At 54.4% G+C, this 27,217-nt stretch overlaps 2 protein-coding genes across 3 annotated transcripts; both read left to right on the top strand.

Annotated features, from left to right (window-relative positions):
• Positions 1-232: 232 nt before the first annotated feature.
• On the top strand, positions 233-14,008 carry CSF3R (colony stimulating factor 3 receptor). Of its 2 annotated transcripts, none has more exons than XM_077753130.1 (17): positions 233-371; positions 1,520-1,574; positions 3,410-3,493; positions 5,480-5,776; positions 6,699-6,822; positions 6,975-7,162; positions 7,991-8,160; positions 8,275-8,428; positions 8,519-8,598; positions 9,001-9,208; positions 10,135-10,323; positions 10,672-10,773; positions 11,390-11,536; positions 11,651-11,791; positions 12,027-12,120; positions 12,344-12,422; positions 12,807-14,008. In XM_077753130.1, exons 3-17 carry the CDS (start codon positions 3,430-3,432, stop codon positions 13,284-13,286), a joined length of 2,517 nt encoding a protein of 838 aa, XP_077609256.1. In that variant the 5' UTR covers positions 233-371; positions 1,520-1,574; positions 3,410-3,429; the 3' UTR covers positions 13,287-14,008. The 2 variants fall into 2 exon arrangements, with proteins under 2 accessions (XP_077609256.1, XP_077609255.1); XM_077753129.1 differs by having other exon boundaries at positions 234-371; positions 12,341-12,422.
• A 3,052-nt stretch (positions 14,009-17,060) lies between these two features.
• MRPS15 (mitochondrial ribosomal protein S15) lies at positions 17,061-23,617 on the top strand. The gene is made up of 8 exons (XM_077753128.1): positions 17,061-17,293; positions 17,584-17,628; positions 18,647-18,722; positions 19,603-19,651; positions 20,105-20,189; positions 21,387-21,445; positions 23,013-23,204; positions 23,461-23,617. Exons 1-8 carry the CDS (start codon positions 17,158-17,160, stop codon positions 23,596-23,598), a joined length of 780 nt encoding a protein of 259 aa, XP_077609254.1. The 5' UTR covers positions 17,061-17,157; the 3' UTR covers positions 23,599-23,617.
• Positions 23,618-27,217: the final 3,600 nt, after the last annotated feature.

The following is a 27,217-nucleotide window of genomic DNA, read 5'->3' as shown; positions in this document are numbered from 1 at the left end:
CCTGGGCCCTGGCCAGCCTCAGAGCTCTGAGGTCAGGAAATCCGGAGGCAGGGGAGAGGGACACCGTTGCCACATTCCCCGGCCCCTTTGAGACCCCCGAGGCAGGAAGGCTGCCCGGCCTCACCGGCTTCCCTCCCAGGCTCCTTCCTGGGAGGAAGAGGTTGCCCTGCGCCGCAGCGACTGACTGACAGCGCGAGGGAGAGAAGGAGGCTGGGCAGGTGTTGCAATCGGCAGCTCCTGGGCCCGTCACACACTGAGCCATTAACGACAGGGCTGGGGACAGAAGCCCGACTGCGGCTGTTTTCAGGAACTTGCCCTCAAGAGGAGAGCAGAGACGGCTCTCCAGGCGGGTGCCCGCTGCAGGCTCCAGCGTGAGTAGGGGACCCCGAGAAGGGCTGCACCTCGGGCTTGACGGGCCCTCGAGTCCCAGGTCCACTCCCCCCAGCTCTGTATGCAGGCCTGGGACCAGGGCTCCTGGCTTTAGGATTGGTCCCTGGGAACCGGGAGCCCTGGACACTGAGTCCCTTTGACCAGGGCCGCGCCCTCTTTGAGGAGAGGGGGTGTGCATCGGGGAAGTCATGAATAGCCCAATATTTCTTTAGGGACATCGAGTTGGGCTCAGGGAAGGTGTACTCGCCGTCCCTGTCTCAGACCCTGCGTCTCAGCCTGTCCTGTCTGCCCTTCTCTGTTTCTGTCCTTCCTCCCCAGCCCCTCCTTGGGCTCCGGGTCTCTCTCTGTCCGTCTCAGAGTCTCCCTGTGGCTTTCCCCATCTCTCACATTTTCCTCTCGAATCTTAAACTGTTTTGGGGACCTCTTGCCTCGGCCTTGAGTGTTGTGGTCTCTGGGTCAGTCTCCCGTCTCCTGGGCTCTCCCTGCCTCAGTCTCCCTGCATCCCCTCCGGCCACAGCCTTCTCAGTCTCTGTGTCTATTTCACTTTCTCACTCATTCTGCTGCTCCCTCTTGCTCTTGTGCTCCCTCTTGCTCGGTGCCTCTCCCTCTGTCCAGTCTCAGCCCCCTCCCCCCAGAAGGAATCTCCATGCAGGAGAGTAAACACAACAGAGGAGAGAGGGTGTGAGCTGGGGATGGGGGAGCAGGGGAGAAGGCTGAGTGCAGGGAGAGGAGAGGAGAGCAGGAAGAGGTGGGTGATCGCAGCGCCTCCAGGAGGCAGCGGGTTCCCCTGGGACGGAGCGGGAGAGCAGAGCAGATGGCTGGAGAGAACGGGAGACTGGGGTCCCAAGGAGCTACGAGTAGGGAACCCAGAAGTGGGGCTTTGGAGCCACGCAGTGTGACACAGATGAAAGCAAGGTGGCAGTCCTCAGGGGCTGTGACCACACAGCCTGTAAGCGGGAGAGGAGGCCACGCTCTGGGTTCCATGACGCGGTGTCCCCCTTCATGGCACGTGAAAACAACTGATGGTCATGGAGGGCTGGTTCTACACGGCTCCGCGCTGAGTGCTTCTATCACAGCCCATCTCAGTGCATTCTTACTACAGCCCTGAGATGTTCTCCCCCTTTCACAGATGGGGACACTGAAGTCCAGAAACATGAAGTAACCTGTTCAAGGCCACAAAGCTGGTAAGTAGTGGAGGCGGGGCTCAGATCCGGTGGTCTGACCCAGAGCCAGACTCCCAACGTGTCTACAGCACCCAGAGAGGGAGACCATGCTCCAACAGGCCCCAGGTCACACTCAATTGGGGTGGGGGCCACCCAGGGCTGCAGTGGGGGACCAGAGACTGACGTCAGACATGCCAGCACTCGACAGTGACCCAGAAGAAGGATGCCCGGGCCTCTCAGGGTGGGGTTTGGTTGCCCATTCCAGACAGGAGCCAGTCAGGGGTGAAGTAGTGCCCCAGAGGGCACAGGCTGGGCCTTCTGCTGATCCTTGCTAGGGCAGCAGAGCTGGGGCACAAGGAGACAGAAACCAGTGTCCCAAAATCTGGGCCCAGGAGGCTAAATCTCCCCCAGCAAGTGTGGGTGGGGATAACCAAACTGGAATGATGTAGTAAGAAAGTTGCCAACCACTGACTGGTAGACCAGGGTGCTGTGAACCGTTGTGCGGGTTTCTCACTGCACAAAGCTGCCCAGCTACGGGGCCAGTAGAGACTGAAATCCAGTCTATTCTTCAATTGCCAGGTCTTAGTGTCAGGCTGCATCTGCCCAGAGGAAGGGGATTTTTTTTCCTGATTTGCAAAAAAAAAAAAAGTGACTTATGGGCTAGCCATCTCCTGACATCCTGATACTGAAATGTATAGAAATAGCCTATCTGGAAAGTTCTTATTCACATCCCTGTCTGGGAGGAAGAGAAAAAAGGAGGGACGCTTTCCTCCTTCTGAGCATAGACAGTGATTCCCACTGACCTGCTGCCAAGGGTGCCAGTTAGTGCTGGAGAAGCAGGTGCTTGGCCCCAAGACCCCAGTGGGAGCAGAATGGAGGGTTGGGCTACATGCCTGCCATGGTAGAATACCTTTGGCATACTTCCTGAAACACACACTAGTGCCCCCAACGTCCAGACAGTCGCCGGGACTGGACCCCTGGCCCCAGAAGACCTCCGGAGGTCTGTGCCCAGAAGTGGGGGTGCATCGGACCCCCCCCCGTGCCCTCCCTTTCCCACCATCGCCACAGAGGCCAGCCTCCCACGGGTGTAAACTGACAGCCCCTTGACTCGCCTACTCCATGGAGTTGTCACTTTCTGCCAGCGAGCACCTCTAACCTTTCTGGCACGGCTCACCCAGGAGAACACGCCTACCGCTCATGTGTGTGCAACCTGCACGCGCCAGGAGGTCGACACCCCAAAGAACATCACTTGACTGATGGAGGACAGCAGACAGTGGATAAATGCTCCCATCCTCCCTCCTGATCAAGGGGTAAATTGTCCCCTGGGCGGATAGTTCTGTTACGTGTTCTACACAGCTCCTTGGAAGGTTCCAGCAGGTTGGAGCCCCAGCTGTCCACAGAGATCACCACGTCTGTGAGGCACCCTTGTGTTGGCTTTCCCTCCTTGCCTGTTTTCATTCTCCCCACCCCCTCAGTGTTCCTGGGACCTTTCCTAATAAACTACCTGCGTGCAAGCCCAGCTAAGATAAAAAGGAAGGGGGAAGAATGCTTGATGCTCCTGTCCCTGCTCTCTCCTGGAAGGTAAATAGAACAACGACAGTGACGGTCACTTACACAGTCATTTCCTACGTGCCAGTGAAGTGAAGACCATGTGAAGTCCTCATCTTGCATCGTTTTGTGTCTTCTTCCCAAAGCCCTGTGCAGTATAGGCTGTCGTTACCTCCGTTTTGCAGACAAAGAAGCTGAGGCTCAGAGAGGTCAAGTAACCTGGCCAAAGCCACACTGTGGCAGAGCAAGGGTTAAGCTCAGCTCTGACTCCGAAGCCCATGACCTTCACCGTCCCCCTCTGCCTCCAGGTGAGCACCAAGCTGGCACTATGGTGGAGCTGGGAACCTGGAGCCTGACCAGAGCTGCCCTGCTTATCCTGATGCTCCCCAGAAGTGAGTGTGGCCGGGAAGAAGGGTGCCGGGTGGGAAGGGGAGTCATGGGGAGAAAGATACAGTGGGTGGAGGCGGGAATCATTTCCCTGCATGGCCACACTGCTCCTGGGTTCCCAGAGAAGCAAGGCTGGGCCTCAGATGTGGGGTAGCCACCCACACACCTCTGCAGGCAAACCACCACCCACGAGGAATGGCGAGGGGGCCCGGGCTGGTCAGCCTGCAAAGGGCTGGGTGAGATGGACAGCGTGCCAGGCCATCAGAAGGAAGCTCTGAGTCCTTTGCAGGCTCCGTGGGCCACAAAGGCACCGGGAGTGGGAGCCGCAAGAAGCCCTGTCTTGAGAGGTAGAGAGCTTCCCATCTCTGGGGATATGCAAGCTGAGGCTAGGAGTGACGGGGAGGCTGTGTGGCAGGGGTCAGCACACTTTGCTTGACAGGCCTATGTAGGTCGCATACGAACTCTGTGGCATGCTCTTATCTGTTTTCTGTTCTGTTTTCACCCTTTAAAACCATAAAACCCATTCTTAGCTGGCAGGCCATACAAGGCAGGCCACCCTAGCAGTATCTGGTGGAGTTCTGAAGTGCGCGCTTTTGCGAGGTCCCTTCTGGTCTGAAATTCTGAGTCTGTGAAGCGACAGGAGCCCCATGTTGAAAGTCATGAACTTGCTCTGTGATCCTGGGCAAGTTCCTTCTCCCCTTAGGGCCTCAGCATCCTCATCGGCAAAGCAGGCCTGGGAATGCATGACGGAGGAGAGACGGCACGGGGGGGGGGCAAAGTGCAGTGCTGCCTTATTTGTTTATATGGGAAATATTCACCAAGGGCCTCCTCCGTGCTAAGCTCTGGGAATACAGTCAGGAGCCAGACAGCCGAGGTCTCTGGCCTGGTGGAACTTCAGGCCTGCTCCCTGGGGAGACAGACAAGCAACGAATCCCACGGCTCCATAATCAGGAAGGATGGCAAGAGCTTTCGGGAAGTTCAAGGTCCTCAGCCTGGTCTGGCTGACCAGGGCCGGGTCTGGTTCCCCCAGGATGCTAACTGTGAGAGAAATGCAGGGTGCAGGTGAGGGAAAGGGAGAAGGGAACAGCAGGTACCAGGATCTGGAGATTGGAGAGATCACGGCATTTCCAAGGACCAGGAAGAAGGCCAGAGGGACTGCCGATGTGAGGGGACAGTCTGAGCCAGGCCTGGGAGGGATAAAAAGGGCCTGGGTCTCTATCCTGACTCTGGTAGCACAGACACCAAGAACAGTGCCTGGCATGTGGTCACATCGAATCCTTGCAGCAATGTGAAGGTAGGGACTGTTTTTCATCCCCATTTTACAGAGGAGGAAAATGGAGGCACCAAAAGCCTCAGTAACACACCAGGGCCGCACAATGAATAGGCAACAGAATCAGGCTCCGGACCTGGGTGCTCTAGTTCCAACAGGCGTGCTCTTACCCACCGCACGCGGCAGCACCGTGACCCAGAGGCAGCCACACAATCAGATCTGAATTCTGAGAGCCGGGGCTGTGGACTGTCTATCATTCCAACCACCTCTGGGGAGGGTGCCGCAGAGGGGACCCATCTCTGTCCGGCCGGGTGCGGGAGCTGGCTTGTGAGAGCTGAGGGCGCACGTTTCCTCCCAAGTTCACATTCAGTGATGTCACACGAGTGGCTTGAAAACCAGTCCTGGTGGGAATATTTACACCCGGGAAAGCAGCTCACACTACAAACCAGGATCTGGTTTTCTTGTGCCACCAGTTGTTAAGCATCAATCAACACATCGCCCTCTCTCTTCTGTGTGTCTCTCTCTCTCTTCTGTGTCTTTCTCTCTTGCCCCTGAGAGCCTCTCACCATCCCCATAGACATTCGCCCCCTTCCAGCCCCCATATCTTCGGGGGGCAGACAAGAAGGGAAGGGCCCTGCGTCGAGGAGTCCAAAGGCCCAGCTTTTGGGCCCAGCTCTGCCAGCCACGGGGGTGACTCGTGGCCCGTCCTCTCCCACCCCAGGCCTGGAGGAGTGCGGGCGCATCAGCCTCCCAGCCTCCACTGTCCGCCTGGGGGACTCCATCACCGCCTCCTGCACCGTCAGCCCGAACTGCAGCCGCCTGGGCTCGGAGGCACAGATTCTGTGGAAGTTGGAAACAGAGCCCCAGCCCGGAGAGAGGCAGCGGCGTCTGGAGGATGGAAGTCAGGAGTCCACCATCACGTTGCCCCCCCTCCACCACCCACGGGCCCTCCTCTCCTGCTGCCTGCGCTGGGAAAACACCCTGCAGATCCTGGACCAGGCGGAGCTGGTGGCGGGCTGTAAGTCCCTGCGGCCGTCCACCCACTCGGCCTCCGTGCCCTCCGTGCCCTCCCTCCGGCCAACAGTAATAAGAGCTAGGATTCACTGAGCTCTTGCTGCGTAAGCACATTATGGGCGTGGTATCAGATAACCTTCCCTATGAGTGGAGGGTGCTCTTTAGGCCCATCTTGCAGAGGAGGAAACCGAGGCTCATTTGGTGAAGGTCACAGGCGAATAAGGACGTAACCAAGATTTATAGCAGCCAGCGTGGCCCCAAAGTCAGGGTAGTAGCCACTACTCCGCACGGCTGCCACGTAAGCCCGACCAGCCAGCCCCTGGAGGGTGGGCCCGAGGAGGACACTCTTTACCCTCTGGGCCTGCTCTTGCTTTCTCCGCATCCCAGTCTCAGCCTTCTGCTCAAGCTGAGAAGCAAGGAGATGACGCCAAGCCAAAGTGCCTAAGAAAAAAACTAAGACCAGGTTTCTTTGTTAAGAGTCCCTAAGGGCAGAGCAAACACTTACAGGTGCCAGGCATTGGTCCGAGCACTTTGCGTACAGTAAGTCATTCAGCCCCTACAACCCCAGGGGGAAGGCATATTACCATCGCCCTGCTTTGTATACAGATGAAGAAACTGAGGCACAGAGCCGCTAAATGACTTCAAGATCACGATGGCCAAATAAATGGCAAACCCAGACCGACACTGTCGCGGTCAGAGGGAGCAGAGCTGGAGGGCTGGAGGCTCTGTGATGCCTGCCCTGTCCAGTCCTGTGACTTAACCTGCCCCAGGGCCGTCCCTCCAGGGTCACCCAGATGGAGATGAGCGAGTAGACAGTGACCCCAGAGGGGGCCATGCAGAGCAAGGAAACGAAGCTAGCTGGCTGCAGTCAGAGCTTGCTGAGCGGCCCTTCTCCAAGCCCTAACTCTCCCCCACCCTGTGTGCAGACCCTCCTGCCGCACCCCACAACCTGTCCTGCCTCATGAACCTCACAACTAACAGCCTCATCTGTCAGTGGGAGCCAGGACCCGACAACCACCTGCCCACCAACTTCACCCTAAAGAGCTTCAGGTAAGTAGGGGTCTCCAGCTCCGCTCCTCCGGGTACCTGGGGTGGGGCATGGACGGCACTGTGGGACTGCGGGAGCCGGAAGCAGGCAGGGGAGGGAGAAGGGAGCCTTGTGTTCTTCCGCTGCTAGACACCCAAGCCTGGCCTATTGGCAGGAGCCGGGGCAACTGCCAGACCCAAGAGGAGCCCATCCCTGACTGCGTGCCCAAGGACGCAGAGAGCCGCTGCTCCATCCCACGCAAACACCTGCAGCTGTACCAGAACATGGGCATCTGGGTGCAGGCAGAGAACGCACTAGGGACCGGAAAGTCCCCAGAGCTGTGCCTTGTTCCCATGGACGTCGGTGGGTGACGCTGGGTGTGGGGGTAAGGTCCCCACAATGGGCAGAGCCAGAGAGGCACAGAGAGGGAATCACAGACCCAGTGATCACAGACAGGGGGATCCTGGAAGACCTAGAGACAGAGGCAGACAAGAGGGACAGAGACGAAGTGGAATGCAGGTGGGGACAGAGCTACGAGACACAGACACGCAGACATGGGAGAAACACAGAGGCAAGGAGACGCACCCATTCATTCTTTGCAAATATCTTCAAGTGCCCGCTACACACCAGGCAGGTGTTGTTCTAGGTGCTGGCAATACAGCAGTGAACAAAACCTCAAAGTCCTGCCCTTGGAACATCACATTCTAGTGGGCAAAATAAATAAAATAGAATGTCAGGCAACCAGAAGTGGGGGGGGGGGGAGTTAAAACAGGGGAGGGGACGGGGAAAGCCAGGGGTGGGGGACAACTGCTCTCTCGGTAAGGTGGTCAGGGATGGCCTCACTGAGAAGGTGACGTTTGAGATGATCCTTGAAGGGAATGAGGGAGCAGGTCGCTGGATATCTGGAGGGTAAGATCTCCAGGCAGAGGGGATGATGAGTGCAAAGGCCCTGGGGCAGGGGGATGAGACAGAGACAGACACATATATAGAGACAGACCTGTAGAAACATGAGGACATGGAGAGGAAGAGATGCAGAGAGACAGAGAAAAAAAGAGACAGGCTGACAGAGACCCCCAGGGGTGGAGACCCCAGGGCAGAAAACGGAACAACAGGCAGAGAGAGAAGCAGGCATGAGGCAGAGCCTTACAGGATGGGGCAGGGAACGTTTCTGACAATGCCTCCCCCTTGCAGTGAAGCTGGAGCCCCCCACACTGTGGGCCCTGGCCCCCAGCCCTGAGGTGGCCCCGCCCCAGCCAGGCTGCCTGCTGCTGCGCTGGGAGCTGTGGAAGCCGAGCCTCTACATAGACCAGAAATGCGAGCTGCGCCACCAGCCGCAGCTGGGAGAAGCCAGCTGGGCCCTGGTGAGGCGGAGGGGGACCTCAAGAGCCTGGAGTGGGGGTGGCTGAGGGGACGGTGGCTGAGCTGGGCCCAAAGGGCACGGGGATCCAGGCTCAGAGCCACGGCCATCCCACCAGGTGGGCCCCCTGCTCTCTCAGACCCTCCAGTACGAGCTCTGCGGGCTCCTCCCATCCACAGCCTACACCCTGCAGATGCGCTGCGTCCGCTGGCCCCTGCCTGGCCAGTGGAGCGACTGGAGCCCTAGCCTGATACTGACCACTGCACAACAGGGTAAGGGGGTGGGGAGGGGCCAGGAGAGCCCTCAGGACAAAGTCCAGCCTCCAGGGCCCTCCCTACCCTCTCTTCTTGCTCCGTCCCCAGCCCCCATCGTCAGACTGGACACGTGGTGGCGGCAGAGGCAGCTGGACCCCAGGACAGTGGCCGTGCAGCTGTTCTGGAAGGTGACCCCTTCTGAAGGCCATCCCTCCACCCCTGAGACTTCTTCCAATCCAGACAGATCCCTGTGGGCTGGGGCTCAGCACTCCAACAGTTCTGGGAGGTTTGGATGCACAGGCGTGTGATTTGCATGCACTTTGCTTGCACCTAGGAAGTGGGGTAGAGCCCTTCTGGAGAGACTACAATGCAGGACTTGCCTATGGCAAAAAGTCGGTTCAGGGAATAGTTAAGTGCCAACCTGCTCCTTCCTTTCCTCCCTCCCAGGACCTGGCACTGGGAACAGGGAAGAAGGAAGGGAGGGAGGCAGGCTGGCTCCCAGCCTGTGGGGGCTCAGTTCCTATGACCCATCCACCCCACCTGGAAGCTGTGCGCCCCCCTTATCTCCTTCTTCCTGTGTCCCCCCACAGCCAGTGCCCTTGGACAAATACAGCGGGCAGATCCAAGCGTACCTGGTCAGACCACCAGGCCAGGCTGGGGCAGTCCCCGCCCTCTGCAACACCACGGAGCTAAGCTGCAGCTTCCGCCTGCCCTCGGTAGCCCGGGAGGTGGTTCTTGTGGCTTACAACACGGCAGGGACCTCTCGTCCCACCCCAGTGGTCTTCCTGGAGAGCAGAGGTAAAGGGGGCTGGCGGCTAGTAGAGCGTAGCGGGTAGGCTTGTACGTCCAGGGGCCAGACTGCCCGGGTCCACGACTAGTGCTGTCACCTGCTGACCGTATGGCCCAGGCAAGTGACCCCCGGCCTCTGCTTACTCACCTAGCAAAGGGGGACAATACAGTGCCTGCCGCAAAGCACTGTTGTGATGGTTACGTGCATTTAAACATGTGCCTGGTACCAAGTTACCGCCCAACATGTGCTAGCTACTGTTACTATCATCACCAAGTCAAGCTGGCGGTGGTACCACATGTACACACACGCATGTGCTCATGTGTGCCACGCGCACGCACACACACACACACACACACACACACACAGTCCCTTCTGCCAAGAAGATAGGAAGAAACCCCTACATTTTTCCAGCTGGAACACAATCCCTGAGAGAATTGCTCATTCTCGGTGGATCAGCCGCCACCACCCCCAGGTTGGCCGGAACATGGGTGCTCACAAGGTGACGCTAGCAGTAACAAGAGCTAGTATCCCAACTCACTAGCCGCGTGACCGTAGACAAATTAGTTAGCCTGTCTCAGTTTTCCCCTTGATAAATTGGGGCCAGGGTGGTGCCTCCCTCGTAGGACTCTGAGTGGACTCAGTGAATTAACATACACCCAGGACCACAGCAGCACAGGCCATGAACTACACGGCGTTAGCACTGATCCCTGTCAGGCACTCCTCTGCATGAGGCACTGTGCCAGGCTCGTTCTGTGCATCGTTTCATGTGATCCGCGCCAGGACCCTTACAGATGAGCAAACTGAGGTCCTGACGTTGACGTACTCAAGGTCACCTGGCTTGTAAGTAACAAAGGCAGGATTTGAACCCAGGCTTCTGGCTCTGGGACCCGCATTTTTCTTGCCTTTGTTCTCTCACTTCCTCCTCTGTCCCCAGGCCCGCCCCTGGCCAGACTCCACACCACAGCTCGAGACCCCCACAGCCTCTGGGTGGGCTGGGAGCCCCCCAGTCCTCGGCCTCGGGGCTACGTGATTGAGTGGGGCCCAGGGGCCCCCAGCCCCAGCGGCAGCAACGTGACCTGGAAGATGGAACACAACGGGACCATTTCCGGGACCCTGCTGCAGGGTGAGGCAGGCCTGGGGATCTGGGAAGCAAGGAAGCAGTGTTCGCCAGGCAGAGAGCAAGGGGCAGGCTGAACCACCCACAGAAGCAGACTCCCCAGTCTTCCTTGACTCTTCACTCTCAGCTCATACCCCCGGAATCAGGAAGTCCGTCCCCCAGTCTAAACAGATCCTCCCTTTCCACAGCCCTGCCCCAGCCACCTTTCTAGCTCTCCCCCTTTTCTGCTTTTACGCCCATCAAACCATCTGAAAGACAGACAAGGCCAGCCCTGCAGCACGAGGCCTGGGTTACTCCCGATCTCTGCAGAGCTTAGCCCCTCACCAGGGGGCCTGCCCTGTCTTCTCTCTACAGAGAACATCAGGCCCTTTCAGCTCTACGAGATCACCGTGACCCCTCTATACCAGGACACCGTGGGACCCTCCCAGCACATCTATGCCTACTCCCAAGAGATGGGTGCGTCAGTTACCAGGCCCCTCCCAGAATCCTCTCCTGTCCATGCCTGCCTGGGCCCCAACAATCAGGGCTATGAGAGAACATGTCCTTCCTTCCCCACCTCTGACCTACAAGAGGCTTTCTCCCAACCTGAAGACGACCCCCGGCTTACAATGGACCCCTGCAGCTGGACAGGAGTCAGGGGGTGGGATGACGGAAGTCGGGGAGTGAGTCTGGCAGAATTCAGGAAGCAAGTCTGGCAAAAATCAATCAATTGCCCTGACAGAAATCAAGCGTCCTGGGTGGCAGAAATTAGGCAGAGGGCCTGGCAGAAAGTCGGAGAGCGAGCGGCAGAAATCAGACAGCAAGCCCCACAAAATCAAGCCTGGCAGAAACTGGGTGGCAAGGCTTGGGACTTCCCGAGAACCAAGTGCAACCCCTGACTTAGCCACTTATTAGCAGCCCATGGAATGTGGTCCAGGGTGCTGGCAACACGAGGCTTGCGCACGAGTCCCCCTGGACTCTCTTCCCTCACTCCCCGCCGCAGTGTGTCTCTGTTCTGGGGTGTGGGGAGCCAGACTCGGCCCTCCACTCTGCCCTAGTCCCCGTCAGCCTCTGCACCTCTCTCTTTTGGCAGCCCCCTCCCATACCCCAGAGCTGCATCTGAAGCACATCGGCAAGACCTGGGCCCAGCTGGAGTGGGAGCCCCAGACCCCTGAGCTGGGGAAAAGCCCCCTGACCCACTACACCGTCTTCTGGACCAACGCTCAGGACCAGTCCTTCTGTGAGTCTGTGCTCAGCACCTCACTGTCCCAGAAGGCCTGGCAGGGGGTGCCCAGCAGCCTTGGGGGGAGTCTTGGCATCTGGGCCCAGGCTGACCGTTCTCCTCTTCTCCCAGTCACCATCCTGAACGCCTCCTCCCATGGCCTGGTCCTCCATGGCCTGGAGCCTGCCAGCTTGTACCACGTCCACCTCATGGCTTCCAGCAAGGCCGGGTCCACTAACAGTACAGGCCTTACCCTAATGACGTTGGCCCTAGGTAAGGGGAGAGGGCGCTGGCCACACAAGGCTGTCGGGAAGGTTCATCACCCAATGGATCTCTCATTTTGAGGCCTTGCCTGGATCTGCTGGTCTGAGGGAGGAGACTGAGCCCAACCCATGAAGCCCAGGCTGAGGGAGGAGGCCCAGTCCTGCCCTCCCAGCCCAGGCTGAGGGAAGAGGCCCAGCCTTACTTGCACACACTCTGATCTCTTCTGGCTTTCCCCTCACCCCAGAGGAGTCTGAGCTACATGTCCTCCTGGGCCTATTTGGCCTCCTGATCTTGCTCATCTGCCTCTGCGGGGCTTCCCGGTTCTGCTGCAGACCCAGGTGAGTCCTCTCAAGAGAACTAACACCTCACTACCCCTGCCCCTAGGGGACTGCAGGCCGGAGCGGGCCTGCCCAGGTCCTTCCTTGCCTTCCCAGGCCTCAGGGCCCATGCCTGGGTCAAGCCCTGCACTGTCTCCTCTCTGTACTAGGGAGCCTTCCACTGCTGGAGGGGGTGGGAGAGGGCGTGCCTGACCCAGCCTTCACCCGCCCTCTTCTCCAGCAGGAAGAATCGCCTCTGGCCGAGTGTCCCAGACCCAGCGCACAGCAGCCTGGGCTCCTGGGTGCCCACCATCATGGTCGAGGTAAGAACCCCGAAGGCAGAGGGCAGTGGGGCCAGGGGTGCTGGTCCAGGCTCAAAGTGAAAGGAAACTTCCCCAAGGCTGAGTACTCAGGCCTTCCCATCACTTGCTAGCAAGATCTGAGTTGGAATCCCAGCTCTACCCATTTCAAAGCCTCGGCCATCTCACTGTGAAATGAGACGAACATCACACAGAACCATTGGGGACATTCACCAAGCTAAGTCTGAAGCCCATAGCACGTGTCAGGAATGCATGAGGTGCTTTGCAAGTGGCAAGTGGCACCCTTTGGGCTCCCCCAACGCCCCACCCCCACCCCCTGCAGAAAGGCACAGTGGTTGGGATGAACAGGAGATAAGTCATGTCCTCACCCCACAACCTTGTGTCCAGGAGGCCTTCCAGCTGCCCAGCCTTCGGGACCCCGGCATGCCACCCATCACCAAGATCACAGTACTGGAGGAAGAAGAGAAGAAGCCAGGGCCCTGGGAGTCCAGTGACAGCTCAGGGACCTGTGGCCTCCCCACCCTGGTCCAGGCCTATGTGCTCCAGGGGGACCCAAGAACACCTTCCACCCAGCCCCAGTCCCAGTCCAGCACCAATGACCAGGTCCTTTACGGGCAGGTGCTGGGCAGCCCCACGGGCCCAGGTCCAGGGCACTACCTCCGCTGTGACTCTACCCAGCCCCTCCTAGGGGGCCTTACTCCCAGCCCCAAGTTTTATGAGAATCTGTGGTTCCAGGCCAGCCCCCTGGGAACCCCAGAGCCCCTGGTCCCAAACCAGGACGACGATTGTGTCTTTGGGCCACTGCTTGACTTCCCCCTCCTGCAAGGGCTCCAGGTCCATGGGGCGGAGGGGCTGGGGGGCATCTAGCACCTCCTGGGACCCCCACCCGGGCCTGCCTCTTGAAAGGCCTGGACCATCCAGAGGAGAGGAGAATGTTAGAAAGCCCATCATGAAAAATCATCTCGTCCCAGAAGGGCAGAAAGACTACCAGTATCTCCCTGTCTCTGGCCCCCAGCATCCTTCCTCCACCTCCCAGTCTCCATGGGCTGACTGACCCTGCCTCTCACCTTAGTGGCCAGAGAACGCTTCATCCAATCCTGCCCACTGGCCTTCTGTGTTTAATTCCTGTAATTTTAGCCTCTTAATTGAACTGTTCAAGGTTTGGTTTGTTTTAGTTTTGAGAAACTCTTGAGTGTGCCTGAGTCTCTGTTCTTTTTCTTTTCAGGGCCCTAGCAGTGGGGCCCTGCTTATCAGGGTACTTATCAGAACTGTTCATTTGTGTACTCTTTCCTTCGCTCATTAATTCCACCAGCCCTCACGTAGCAAGTAGGCCCTGTGCTGGCAGCAGGGATTCAAAATTGAGTTGGCTCAGGGCACCTGGGTGGCTCAGTCGGTTAAATGTCCAACTTCGGCTCAGGTCATGATCTCACGGTTTGTGGGTTTGAGCCCCGCATCGGGCTCTGTGCTGACAGCCAGCTCAGAGCCTGGAGCCTAACTCAGATGCTGTGTCTCCTTCTCTCTCTGACCCTCCCCTGTTCCCACTGTCTCTTTCTCTTTCTCTCAGAAATAAATAAAACGTTAAAAAATAATTTTAAAAAATTGAGTTGGCTCAGTCCACCCTCAAAGGGCTCTCATGTTAGTGGTGGGGACTTGAAAACTGGCCATTAGGGCACAGTGGCCAGGGTTACTTTGGTGGGGAGGTGGGGGTATCACAAAATGCTAGGGGACATGGGGAATACACCTCAGAAAAGACTAACCCCTGTTGGAAAAATATAACTAAAATCTCCAAGGGCACCTGGCTGGCTCAGTTGGTGGAGTGTGTGACTCTTGATCTCAGGGTTGTGAGTTTGAGCCCCACGGTGGGTATAGAGATTACTTAAAAATAAAATTTAAAAAAAAATATATATATATATATATAGAAAACCTCTTGACAAGGGTAGAAGAAAACGAAATCTGTCTTATTACTGAATGAACATTAAACCAGAATGTGATGCACAGGTGCATCACCAGCAATCCCCCAAAGAGCTTGAAAAGACAGAAAGAAATCTTACCCTTGTCTGTAGCCAGGTGGATACAGGTTATTGCATACATTTTCTCAAGATAAACAATAATTAGTCCTCAATGACGCCATCTGTCACACGGAGTTCATCCTAAAGTCTCCTGGTAAATGGGGGTAGCCACGCAAGTTTACTAATTGCCTTTATCCATAAGAAAACTAAATTTCTCATATCTTTAGAGTGGAGTCAGGATTGCAACTCAGAGCCAAGCAGAAACTGGGAGACAGGGCTACTGTCTTCCTTAATGATTACATTTCAAGAGATGGTACCCAGATCCTTGAGAAGAACATTCCCATGATGTAAAACTGGCAAGAGGCTTATTTAGCTTTTAAAAAGATTTACATGTGCCTCAAAAGGGCAGAGAAAGAATTCACAATCACAAGTTTTCAAAAGTAAATGCTTTAAGAAAAGTGAGGCACAAAAACAGACACATAGACCAATGGAATAGAATAGAGGACCCAGAATTGGACCCACAAATGTATGGCCAACTAATCTTTGACAAAGTAGGGAAGAGCATCCAATGGAAAAAAGACAGCCTCTTTAACAGATAGATGGGCTGGCAGAACTGGACAGCAACATGCAGAAGAATGAAACTAGATCATTTTCTCACACCATACACAAAATAAATTCAAAATGGATAAAGGACCTGGATGTGAGACAGGAAACCATCAAAATCCTAGAAGAGAAAGCAGGAAAAAAAAAAACTCCTTGACCTCAACCGCAGCAATTTCTTACTTGACACATCCCCAAAGGCAAGGGAATCAAAAGCAAAACTGAACTACTGGGACCTCATCAAGATAAAAAGCTTCTGCACGGCAAAGGAAACAATCAATAAAACTAATAGGCAAATGATAGAATGGGAAAAGATAGTTGCAAATGACATATCAGATAAAGGGCCAGTATCCAATATCTATAAGGAACTCCCCAAACTCCACACCTGAAAAACAAATAATCCAGTGAAGAAATGGGCAGAAGACATGAACAGACACTTCCCCAAAGAGGACATACAGATGGCCAACAGACACATGAAACGATGCTCAGCATCCCTTATCATCAGGGAAATACAAATCAAAACCACACTGAGATACTACCCCATGCCAGTCAGAGTGGCTAAAATGAACAAATCAGGAGACTCTAGATGCTGGCGAGGATGTGGAGAAATGGGCACCCTCCTACACTGCTGGTGGGAATGTAAGCTGGTGCAACCCCTCTAGAAAACAGTATGGAGATTCCTCAAAAAATTAACAATAGAACTCACCTATGACCCAGTAGTAGCACTGCTAGGAATTTATCCAAGGGATACAGGAGTGCTGATGCATAGGGGCACATGGACCCCAATGTTCATAGCAGCACTCTCAAAAATAGCCAAAACATGGAAAGAGCCCAAGTGTCCATCAACTGATGAATGGATCAAGGACATGTGGTATATTTATACGATGGAATACTACATGGCAATGAGAAAGAATGAAATCTGGCCATTTGTAGCAACATGGATGGAACTAGAGGGTGTTATCCTGAACGAAATAAGTCAGGCAGAGGACAAAAACCATATGTTTGCACGTGTAGGTGGATTAGGGGGAAGCTAACGGAGGACCATGCGGGAGAAGGGGAGAAACAGTTGGGGAGAGGGAGGGAGGCAAACCATGAGAGACTCTTGAATGCTGAGAACACACTGAGGGCTGATGGAGGTGGGGGAGAGGGAAAGGGGGTGATGGGCATGGAGGAGGGCACTTGTTGGGATGAGCACTGGGTGTTAATATGTAAACCAACTTGACAATAAACTATTTAAGGAAAAAAAAAAGAAAAGTGAGGGGGAGAAGAGCTTTTTCCCTCTTTGCACCGCGGAGCATTAAAATTTTATTTTTATATCATTAAAAATGTATTTTTTCCTACGTTTTAGTTTGTAGTTGTCTTTACACCCCTCATTTCACAAATATTAACACAGCAAATATTTATCAAGTGTCTACCATATAGAGAGTCCTTTGCACACAACTGCCTCAGCTAATCCTCAACAACTAAAAACTAGATACTGTTATTACCATTCCCAGTTGATGAATGAGTACACCGTGGCCCAGGAAGGTGGCATGACTTGCCCACAGGATCACACAGTGAGTAAAATTTGAATGAGAAAAGTGAGCTATGAGTCCGGCCCAGGACTGTCCCATTCCAAAATCACCGACCTTCACCACGGGGCTTACCAGGTTGCCCGAGAGGATGCTGAAACCCAGTAGTTCTTAGGGGGCCTCATCCTGGAATACGGGGGGAGAGGAGGTGGAAATACTAGGTTGGGGGAGAAGGCTATACGGCAGGCCCCACGGGTGCCTCGAAAATAACCGGGGCCCGAGGCCAGGTACATAGAGTGGGACTAAGGGCGGAATGCCCAAGGGGGAAAATGGCACCTTAGAATTTATACACCACTAGCCAGGACACCGCTAACCAGGCCCGCAACCACCGAGCCTGCGGCCCCGCACCGCTGCTAACCAGACCTGTCCCCTGGACCCAATCGCTGCGCAACCCGCGGCTTGCCTTTCCAATCCATTCTCTCGGGGCTCGTCTGCTCCGGCCTCGCAGCTGCACGCCATTGGTCGAGCCTGGGCCAGCATGGCGGCGTCCTTGTAACACGGTCCGCGCCGCGAGAGGGACGGCGGCCGCGGCGCCGGGGGCTCGGGGCGCGAGTCAGCATGCTGAGATCCGCGTGGAGGGCGCTGAGGACGCTGCGGACCCAGGCGGTGGCCCAGCCTCCGGTCCGTGGGCTGCCGGGCGGAGCGTGCGCCAGGCCTCCCTCCCACCAGCGAGGCCTCCCCTCCCTTCCTGGAGGTGAGGAGCCGGGAACCCGAGCCTCCCGAGGAGCGGGTGGGGTCGGGCGGAGACGGAGGACACGCGGCACCGGGATGGGGGAGAAGAGCCACGGCAGAATGCGGGAGAAGGGCCGGTGGGTGGGAAAGAAGTACGACGGGGTGGGAGAGGCGTGGGGGCCGGAAGAAACGGGGCGGCTGTGAGGCGCCGAAACGCGAAGACCTTGCAGGAAGGGCAAAGCGAGGGCCGCAGAAAGGCATCGAGGCTGGACGGTTTAAGGACATGGGCCTGAGCATCTCTCCTCTGCACAGGTGTCATCCTCCCGGCCGTTCGGGGATATGCCACCCAGAAACCAGGTAGGAGCTCTTGGGTGAGACTTCGGCGGAGAGGGACTTTCTGGAGGGACGCCGGGTGGCNCTGAAACCCTCCCGGGACAGGGCGGGGATGGGGGTGGCGAGCGCGAGCAGGAACTTTCGGACTAGGTTTGAGGGAGAGTGAGCTAGCAGAGGGAGGGCGTCCTGGGGGTACCCAGGCCTACCTAGAGTGTAGGTAGGCACTTTGTGTCTGCCCTTCCGCGGTGGAGGGCTTGGTTTCCCGTTCCAAGGCAGTCTGCATCTCTCTTACTAAAGAGATCTCTCTTCCGAGGTACAGGATATTGGGCAAGTTACTTCCTCTCTCAGTCGCATTCTAAAATGATTGTAAGAGCATCTATTTGAGAGGATTGTTGTTAGGATTCAGTGATAACACATAAAAAGCATTCTTAGCACCGGGTGCAATAAATGCAGTCTATATTAGCATTTATTACTACTAACTTCATGTACATGGCCGCAGAGCAGGGTCTGACTGGAGAAGAAGGGTTGTCTCCCTGTGCCTCTCCCTCATCTGCAAGGGGATGGGACACACACCGAGGCTGAGGGTTTCCGATTTGAGCTTACATTTCAGATGTCCTAAAACTAGGGGGTCCCTCCTGACCCCCCTTATTTCATTCATGCAGTCAGCCAGCATGTGCTTGTTGAGTACCTATTCTACATGAGGCCATGGACCAGACCTCACTGTCAAGTGTAAGGGATTCAAAGGGGGTCAAATTCAGTCCGTCCACAAAAGGACCCATGCTGGTAGGGCATTCGATAACTTTAGAGCCAGAGGCGTAAGAAGTGAAGGCGCAACATGGGATCCTAGGACAAGCAATCTACTCCCTGCAAGAAATCTCAACACAGTTGCCTGCAGTGTTTGCAGAGGAGAAGCTGACCCTAGAGATATCCAGTGTTTGGCTTGAGACCTTGGGTGTCTGACAGAGCTGGTGAGAAAAGCCAGAACTGACAAGGTGGACAGTGAGAGTTGATTCTTGATGTTTTTCATCCCTACACTTGACAGTCCAGCACAGCCAAGAAGATGACCCGCCCCCTTCCACACTGCTCAAAGACTACCAGAACATTCCTGGAATTGAGAAGTAAGCAGAAAGCAATCTCTTTGATGAGGTAGGGGCCTTAAGAGGATTGGGGAGGAGAAAGGGAAGAGAGTGGCTGGTCCGGCCCAATCCATTGTATCTGAAGCTTGGTAATAGAATCAGGCAGCGGAGTGCTGAAGCCCCGGCCCGGTGAGGGTGAGTGAGCAGCAGGCGCAGAATGGAGTTCCTGGAGCTCAGTTGCTTGCCTTTTCTTTTGTACTCTGGTTTCGTTGGCAAGGAGGGAACATACCTCATGGGTCTTTGTGAAGTCTCTCATCTTTTGATCCTCACAAAAGCCTTCTGAGGGAAGGAATAGTGTCCCCCTTTTATAGATTACCTAGTTGTCCGATGTTATACAACTCCCAAGGGACAGAGGAGCTGAAGGACACCACAGCCGGGGTGTCCTGCCCTATACAGTGGCAGGTGTCCTGTGTGACATGAGAAGAAAACAACAATTATAGAATTGAAATGTCTCCACACAGATTGAACCATAACTTGCTGAAATGCAAATCCTCCCTTGCCTTGCCTGCGATGTGCCTGGAACATTCATACCCTCAGCCCCAATTTGGTGTAGTTATCACATCATTCCATGTTCTCGGCACAGCACATCAGATTCATGCTGACTTCTAATCCCCGAGAAATGGCTCCCCACTTCCACAGAGACTCTTCTGTTATAAAGGAAGTTTTCAGGGGCGCCTGGCTGGCTCAGTCGGTGGAGCATGCGCCACAGAGATCTACATCGGGTGTAGAGATTACTTAAATAAGATATTTTTTTTAAAAAAAAGAAATTTTCAACCACCCTTGCTTTTCAAACTAAAATGGAAACAGCATCGTTTCCCCTGTTCTCCCACACCTGTCTCCCGTTGCTGTGGTTTCCCCACAGGTTTGACGATGTTGTAAGAAGACTCTTGTCTTTGGAAATGGCCAGCAAGGTAAGTGACCTGTGCAAAACCTCAGCCTCTCCCAGTCCTCTCCTCCCGGACTCCCTCCTACCGTGGTAACACCACCCCAGGCTTCTCAAGTCACAGAATGTATCCCACTGTCATTCTGTGGCCACTTGCCCATCCCCCAGACTGAGCATCCGGAGGACAGGGACAGCCTTGTTCCCTCAGTGTTTCCCCAGCACCCGGCAAGCAGTAGGTACTCAGTAATGCTCTAATGCCTGAGTGAATGAGCAAGGTTTGGGGACATTCATCCAACAAGCTCTTTTCACCTGTCATTGGCCTCGGGCTCACCTAGATCTGAATAGCCACATGGTGATCAGATGAGCAGAGTGAGGCCAGGCGCTGAGCCTCAAGGCCTGACTGTGGCCAGGGCCTGTGAGGTGTGAAGGCTAGTTCTTGGCGTTGCTGACCACACAGATCCTCTGTCTCTGTCGTCAACAGAAGGAGAAGCTGAAAGTCAGGCAAGAGCAGTTGATGAAGAAGGTCGTGGCAAACCCTGAGGACACCAGCTCCCTGGAGGCTCGAAGTTGGTCAGGGGGCCCTTGGGGAGTGGGAGAGCTGGCGGGGGCAGGGGGTCTGCTAGCTGGTACTTGATCCTGGGCTCTTGTGTACAAGTACACTAGGTATTAGATGGGGCTTGATAAAGGGAGAGACCAGAAGGACCCAGGGCAATGGAAACTGGACTCTGTGATGCTGGAGTCAGCGCCCAGGTCCCACCTCTTAACCTCTGTGCGAGCTCAGGAGACTTTCCTCGGGAACCAACACTTGTCTCTGTGTCCCTCTCTACTCTGCGGCCAAGGTGGTGTGAAGGGGCCAGGGGATCAGGGCCAAGGTTCCACCTCCCTCTGCAGTGTTGCCGGAACTCACTGTGTGTCCAGGAAGGGCCTGCTGTCATGATGGCGTCTCCTTGGGGCCTCCTTCCACTTCTGCCCTTGCCCCCACCTTTGCAATAAAAGCAGGGATCAAATGAGAGGCTACCTAAGGAAGACTGTTGCAGGGCTTCAGGAGATGCATGAGAGCTGATAATTCTGAAAACTAACCCGTGGAAACAGAGAGAAAGGTGGCCACTGGAAAGGGAGAGGCAAGGAGCAGACCCTTGACGGTTCTGGAATTTAATCGTACTGCTTTGGTGAGAGCCTACCAGCGCAGCATTGAATGATTAACAGCGATATAGCATGGACTGTAGACTCATTCCTGAATTTAACAGGAATGCTCTAAAGTTTCATCATTAAGAATGCTATTTGCTGGGGCGCCTGGGTGGCTTAGTTGGGCATCCGACTTCGGCTCAGGTCATGATCTCGCAGTTTGTGAGTTCAAGCCCCACGTCGGGCTCTGTGCTGACAGCTCAGAGCCTAGAGCCCGCGTTGGAGTCTGTGTCTCCCTGTCTCTCTGCCCCTCCCTTGCTCACACTCCAGCTCTCTCTCCCTCAAAAGAAATAAGCATTAAAAAAAAAATTTTTTTTTATTTAAAAGAATGCTATTTGCTATGGTTTGGGGATAATGCGTTTATAAGATTAAGGAACTTGCCTTCCTTAGATTTTACTTTCTGAAGGACAGAAAATCCAAAGTCTTTTGAGATCTTGAAATTCAGAGTGCTGTGGGAGCTGCAGAGAGCTACACAGAGCACTGGCGATTGTTATTCCTTGAGGTCTTAAAACATAACCCGGGCCCGGGCCCTTCCTTCCTCTGTGCCAGCTCTCATCCTCTGTGGTTTGTGGTTTCAGTTGTTGCCTTGACTGTCAAGATCCGCAGTTATGAAGAACACATGCAGAAACACCGAAAGGTAAACCTTGGGCGTCGCTCCCAGCTAAACACCAGCAGCCAGGCGAGAGGAGTTTGAGATGTGAAGGGCTCTGGGTCCAGAGAAGCAGCCAGAGAAGCCAGGTGTCCACAACGCCCAGGCACCCACCCCCTCCTGCAGCCAGTGGAGAAAATAGGAGCCTTAAATGCTGTGTTGACTGTCAACCAGTGGTCAAGAACACAGACTTCAGGGCATGGTCGCAGAGCCCAGCACATAATGGGTCTTCAATATTTCTGGAATGGATGAATGGAGTCAGGTTGGCACTGGGTTCAAATCTCAGCTTTGCCATTTCCGCTTAGCAGATGTGTGACTTTGAGGAAGTACTTTATGTGCCCGAGACTCAGTTCCTCTATCTGTAAAGTGGGAGGCATAGTAGTACCTGCTGCCGGGATTGCAAGGACTGCGTGAAATAATAGAGCGCCGGTGTGGCCGCGTGAAGTATTAGGCCTCGTGCAGAGCACTTTGCATACGTCAGCTCATTGAACCCTTCGGACCACCTTTCTATCCCATGTTACAAAGACATAATCCAGGCATGGGGTGATTAAGTTATTCCTCAAGCATAGCACTAGGAAATGATGTGCTTGGACTTGAAACTAGATGGTCTTGCTTCTGGGCCCATAATCTTTTTGGGGTTTTTTTTCCCCCTCAAAGAACACAACTTTATTATCTCACAGGTTTTGTTGTTGTTTTGTTTTTAGTTTATTTTTTATTTATGTTTTTTGAGACAGCACGAGTGGGAGAGGGCAGAGAGAGGGAGGGAGGGAGGGAGGGGGAGAGAGCGAGAGAGANGAGAGAGAGAGAGAGAGAGAGAGAGAGAGAGAATCCCATGCAGACTCCACGCTGCCACAGGGCTCAATCTCACAAACTGAGATCATGACCTGAGCTGAGATCAAGAGTTGGATGTTTCACCACCTGAGCCCCCCAGGGGCCCCTCCAGGGCCCATATCCTTAACCATGATGCCATATCACGGCACGGCCATGGGCACAGAGCTGCTGTGATTCAGGCAGCTGCACGTATTTTTAATAAACACACAGTTGTAAACACAGAGCGGTCCGGCTGTGGCATGGGCGGCACCTCAGGGTGCCCTGGAGCAGGCTGAGCTTGCTTCTTGGCGATGAGAGCTCTGCTCATTTGGAACAGCAGCCCCCCTGCGGAGATCCCTCACAGAGGAGCACAGGCCCTCCCTCCCGTCCAGCCCAGCTGACAGTTTGCTGAGCTGTGGGAAGGCTGAGCAGGTGGTGTAGGGGAAAAAAGATGAGATTTGGAGTAAGACCCAGAGATGTGGATTCCAGACCTGACCTCGCACAAGGTCCCTGCCTGACACAGTTCTAGGATCTTCTATCAACCAGGTGATATCTCTGAGCCTTTATTTCCCCATCTGTAAAATGGGAATAACTGTGGGAATGTCAGTGTTATGCAGACGTTGATATTTGCACAACATTGTGGGGAGGTTTCAGTGAGGTGATGAAATGACCAGCCCTTGTTACTTTGAAGTGGCTCTCCTCTTATTTATATGATACTAAAAGTAACATACCAACTCTCTCGCAGGATAAAACCCACAAGCGCTATCTCCTGATGAGCATTGACCAGAGGAACAAGATGCTCAAAAACCTCCGTAAGACCAACTTTGGTGTCTTTGAGAAGGTCTGCAAGGAGCTGGGGCTTGAGTACACCATCCCGCCTCTGTACCACCGGAAAGCCCACAACCGCTTGGCGACCAAGAAGGCGCTGTGCATTCGGGTACGCGTCAGAATCGCTGCTTTCGTTGGCCCCACTCTGGGACTGTGATGGAGAGATCAGAAGGGAGGGTCTGTCTCAGTCTATTCCTGACTGAGGCAATGAACCGGCCCCAAGGCCTGAGGAGGCTCCCGGGCCATCAACCCCAGGGAGAAAGGCTGACGTGACCCTCTGGGGGGAGTCCGTTCCCACCCCAGCTGCTCCAAGTCTGATGTTTTGCATAAGGTCACGGTCTCTCCCTGCTCCCTTTCGTCCCCAGGTTTTCCAGGAGGTACAAAAGCTGAAGAAGCAAAAAAGGGCCTTAAAAGCGGCAGCCGCGGCAGCTCGGAAACCAGGCCAGAAGAACCCAAAGAGCCCTTCCAGAGCCGGACCAGAGGCAATCACAGAAAACCAATAAATTGTATTAGAGTTCCGTCTCTCTGCCTTAAAGGAGAATAGGAGAGAAGGTGGGGCTTGTGTGCACTGAGGACGAGGAGGAGGCATTTATTGGTTCAGCTCTGGGATCCTGGGGTTGTCTGAGGCAGAGGCTCTGCCTCACGCGCCTGAGGACACATTCTCACAACACCCCTCGCACACACTCACATAAACAGCGCCCCTCCTGTGGGGGGGAGACCGAGCCCACAGCAGCACAGAGGAAGTGTGGCCAGCTGGCTGCCGAGAGAGAAGGCCAGTTGTAAGAGCTGCCTTCTGGACTGGGCCCTGGAACTTGAAGCTCCCCAGGCAGAAATGGCGCAGGAAGGGATCTGGGGCAGAAGGAATTGCAAGTGCGAAGGCAGAGATGTCAGCAGGTGCACACTGTGTCCAGAGAGCACTGGGAACAGGAAATCGAGCCTGACGGGTAAGTTGAGGCTGGGATGTGAGAGGCTTGATGTGTTGGCTGCCCTCTAGGGAGTGGGGAGCCAGTTCTGGTTTAAAACCAAAGCAGTGAAGACAGCACCAGGTCTGTTTAGATGTCAGCAGTACGGTGGAGGGTAGATCAGAGGGGAAGCGACCCGAGCACTTTATTGTTTTGGAGGCAGGGGTACTGGTGTTCAGATTAAGAATCTGGATGAAAGCTATGAGTCCTATCCGCGAGAAACTGCACATACGCAAAACATTCCTGATAGATTCTAGGGAGTTACAGGTACCCCTTTTCCTGCAAAGCTCACCCATTCACACCAAGTGTCAAGGCCTTAATGTCTGAACGTACTTGGCAGGTTGGCAGAAGCAAGGGAGACTGTGTCTAACACAGACTGAAGAAAGAAAAGAGAGGAAGAGATGGGGTCAGAGGAGAAGGCAGACACCAGATAATCTAGAGCTTTCTGGGTGTATTAGTCTGCTCAGGCTGCCATTAAAAACCATAAACTGGCTTAAACAACGGAAACATTTTCTCAAAGCTCTGGAGGCTAGGAAGTCTGGATCTAGGTGCTGGACAGTTTGGTTTCTGGTGAGAAATCTTCCTGGCTTGCAGATGGCCGCTTTTAGACTGTCCTCATATGCAAGGGGAGAGACAAAGACCGCTTCTTGTAAGGGCACTAACCCCATCATGAGGACTCTACCTTCACGACCTCAGTCTTAACTCATTACCTCCTGAAGGCCCCTCCAAAGCCCATCATGTTGGGTGTTAGAGCTTCAATATGTGAATTTGGGGAAATACACAAACATTCAGTCCACAACAGTGGGGAAAAGATTCTGGAATTGATTCTGCGAAGGGAAGCCATTGAGGAAAGACCAAACGAGGGAGAGATGTGTTAAAGCAACGTCCATAGAGAAGCTGGAAACTTAGATCCAGGACTGCAGCGAGGCCTAAGCTAGAAACAAGTTTATGGGCTATGTTCAGATGGTGAGTGAAGCCATGGGGTGTGGGTGAAATTGCCCAAGGAGGGAGTGTAGACAAAAAAGAAAGGGCCATGTCAGGATGGGAAGGATGAGAGCCTAGCCTGACTCAGGAGGAGCTGGGGGGAGGGGGAAGGTTAAGTGAGGGTAGAACGGAGAGGCCGGGGTCCTGCACAATCAGAAGTGGGATGAGAGGCTCAGAACGACAGACAAGCTCTTCACATAACACCTCCAGGAACAGCAGGGTAGGCCCTTTACGGGGCAGGACTCGGGGTGGACACAGCTACGTAGGGATACCTTGCTGGAGGGCCAGGTGCCATCATGTAGGGGGCCAGTAGAGAAGTTGAGAAAAGGGACACAACGGGGCAGACCCTACAGGAAAAGCATCGTTGTAAGCACTCCATAGGCACAATATATCATCTAATCTTTAAAGCCACCTTCCCTATCCATCCCCCCCATATTGGCATGATTATCCTCATTTTAGCATGTGAGAACTGAGGCAGACCTAGAATTCAAGCCCACATCCATCTTTATTCCAAGCCTGTGTTCTGCTCATTTTACCATACTGCCCAGAGGCAACAAAAACAAAACAAAAAGAGGCCTGAGACCATGGAAGGATCTATACTGTAGCAAACTTAAATGTCTTTAGCAATCAGGCAGATTAACATAATGTATGAAAGGCCAGGTTTAAGATTGTGATGCTAAACTGCTTGATACATTCCTATCTAATTATTTCCCCTTTTAAAACTGCACAGACCAGGGAAAATCAAATGAAAGCCTTGGGCTGCCAGCTTTCAATGACTATATTGTATCCAATCCAAAAAGGCTTCATGGCGAAGTAGTTTCAGTGGGATGGAGAGACCTAAATCCAAGTTGTAGTGAGGTAGGGAGTGAAGATGTTAAGGAAATTCAAGCTGTGAGTGTAGACTTTTTTTTTTTTAACTTTTAATGTTTATTTTTGAGAGAGCAGGGGAGAGGCAGACAGGGGCAGAGAATCCCAGCTGTCAGTGCAGAGCCAGAGTGGCTCTTGAACTCAGAAACCCTGAGATCATGACCTGAGATGAAATAAGATGCTTAACCAGCTGAGTTACCCAGGTGCCCCTGGACTACTTTCAGAAACATGACTGGGAAGGGAAGGGGATAGAGAAGGACTTTGTGGTAGTAGGTGCAGTTATAAAGAAGAGGTGATGTTCCATTGAGGGGGCAACGTTGATGAGACAGATGAGTTCTGCCAAATTAGGGGGCAATGGGGGAGTGCAGAAGACGTCTCTAGAAAGGTAGGTAGTCAGAGTGGAGAGTCTTGAATGCCATACCAGGCATTTAGACTGATCTGGCAAACAGTTGGGAAGCACAGAAGGGATGCGTTGGGTTGAAAATGGCAACTGCTGAAATTTTGCCTAGCAGCCAGTGCGCGTGGAGAGAAAACACACACTAATGCAGGCAGAAAAAGAAATGAAGAGCTAAATGGGAGAAAGATTTGGGAGGTAAAAGCAGAAGTGGTGGCTGATAATAGGACCCGAGGAGACCAGAGTTGTTGGCCAAGGCTCAGATTTCAAGTCTGAGCGGCTGGTGGGAAAGTGGATTCGTAGGTTTTAGAAGTATTGAAATTTACAGAAATGGTTGCTCATCGAAGTACAAACGTACAGGAGGTAACAGGAAGGTGGTGCTGGACCTCACGACGCAAGTGAAGTACGGTCGCTGCCCTCAAAGCGGATACCTGCACAGGAGTCAACTGCTCAACCGCATTTAAAGAGGGAGNAAAAAAATAAAAAAAAAAGAGGGAGCTTCAGAGAAGCCCCAGCACCCTTCCTCCCGGAGCGGACAAACGCCTGGTTTGCTTCTCGCGGCACGAAGCCAGAGGGGGGCTTCAATTCAAAGTCGCTTTTAGGGCAGAAACGCTAATTAAGGTCTTCTGGGCCTTCGCCCACCCAAAAGATAACTGAGGGCTTTCGTGGCATTTTGCACGATCTCGGGGATTCCTCCCTGCAACCCTGTGAGGCGGGTGACCCCTGAACGACACGGACGGGGAAGGCCAGCCTCGCGGAGCCAGGACCCCAGCCCAGGTCCGGCTGCCCACTCCGAAGTCCCGCGCGGGCTTCCCGCGTCCTCCGGCAGGGGTAGCTCTGCCACCCCAGCTGGGAACTCACCCAGCGCTCGAACCGAGAGGCCCAATCCACCCCGGAGGCGCCAGCCGCCGGCCC

Source organism: Crocuta crocuta, unplaced genomic scaffold (assembly GCF_008692635.1).
Source record: "Crocuta crocuta isolate KB4526 unplaced genomic scaffold, BGI_CrCroc_1.0 scaffold303, whole genome shotgun sequence".
Taxonomy (NCBI): Eukaryota; Metazoa; Chordata; class Mammalia; order Carnivora; family Hyaenidae; genus Crocuta; species Crocuta crocuta.
Note: the sequence above shows the minus strand (reverse complement) of the source record. Positions and strands in the feature narration are given on the sequence as shown.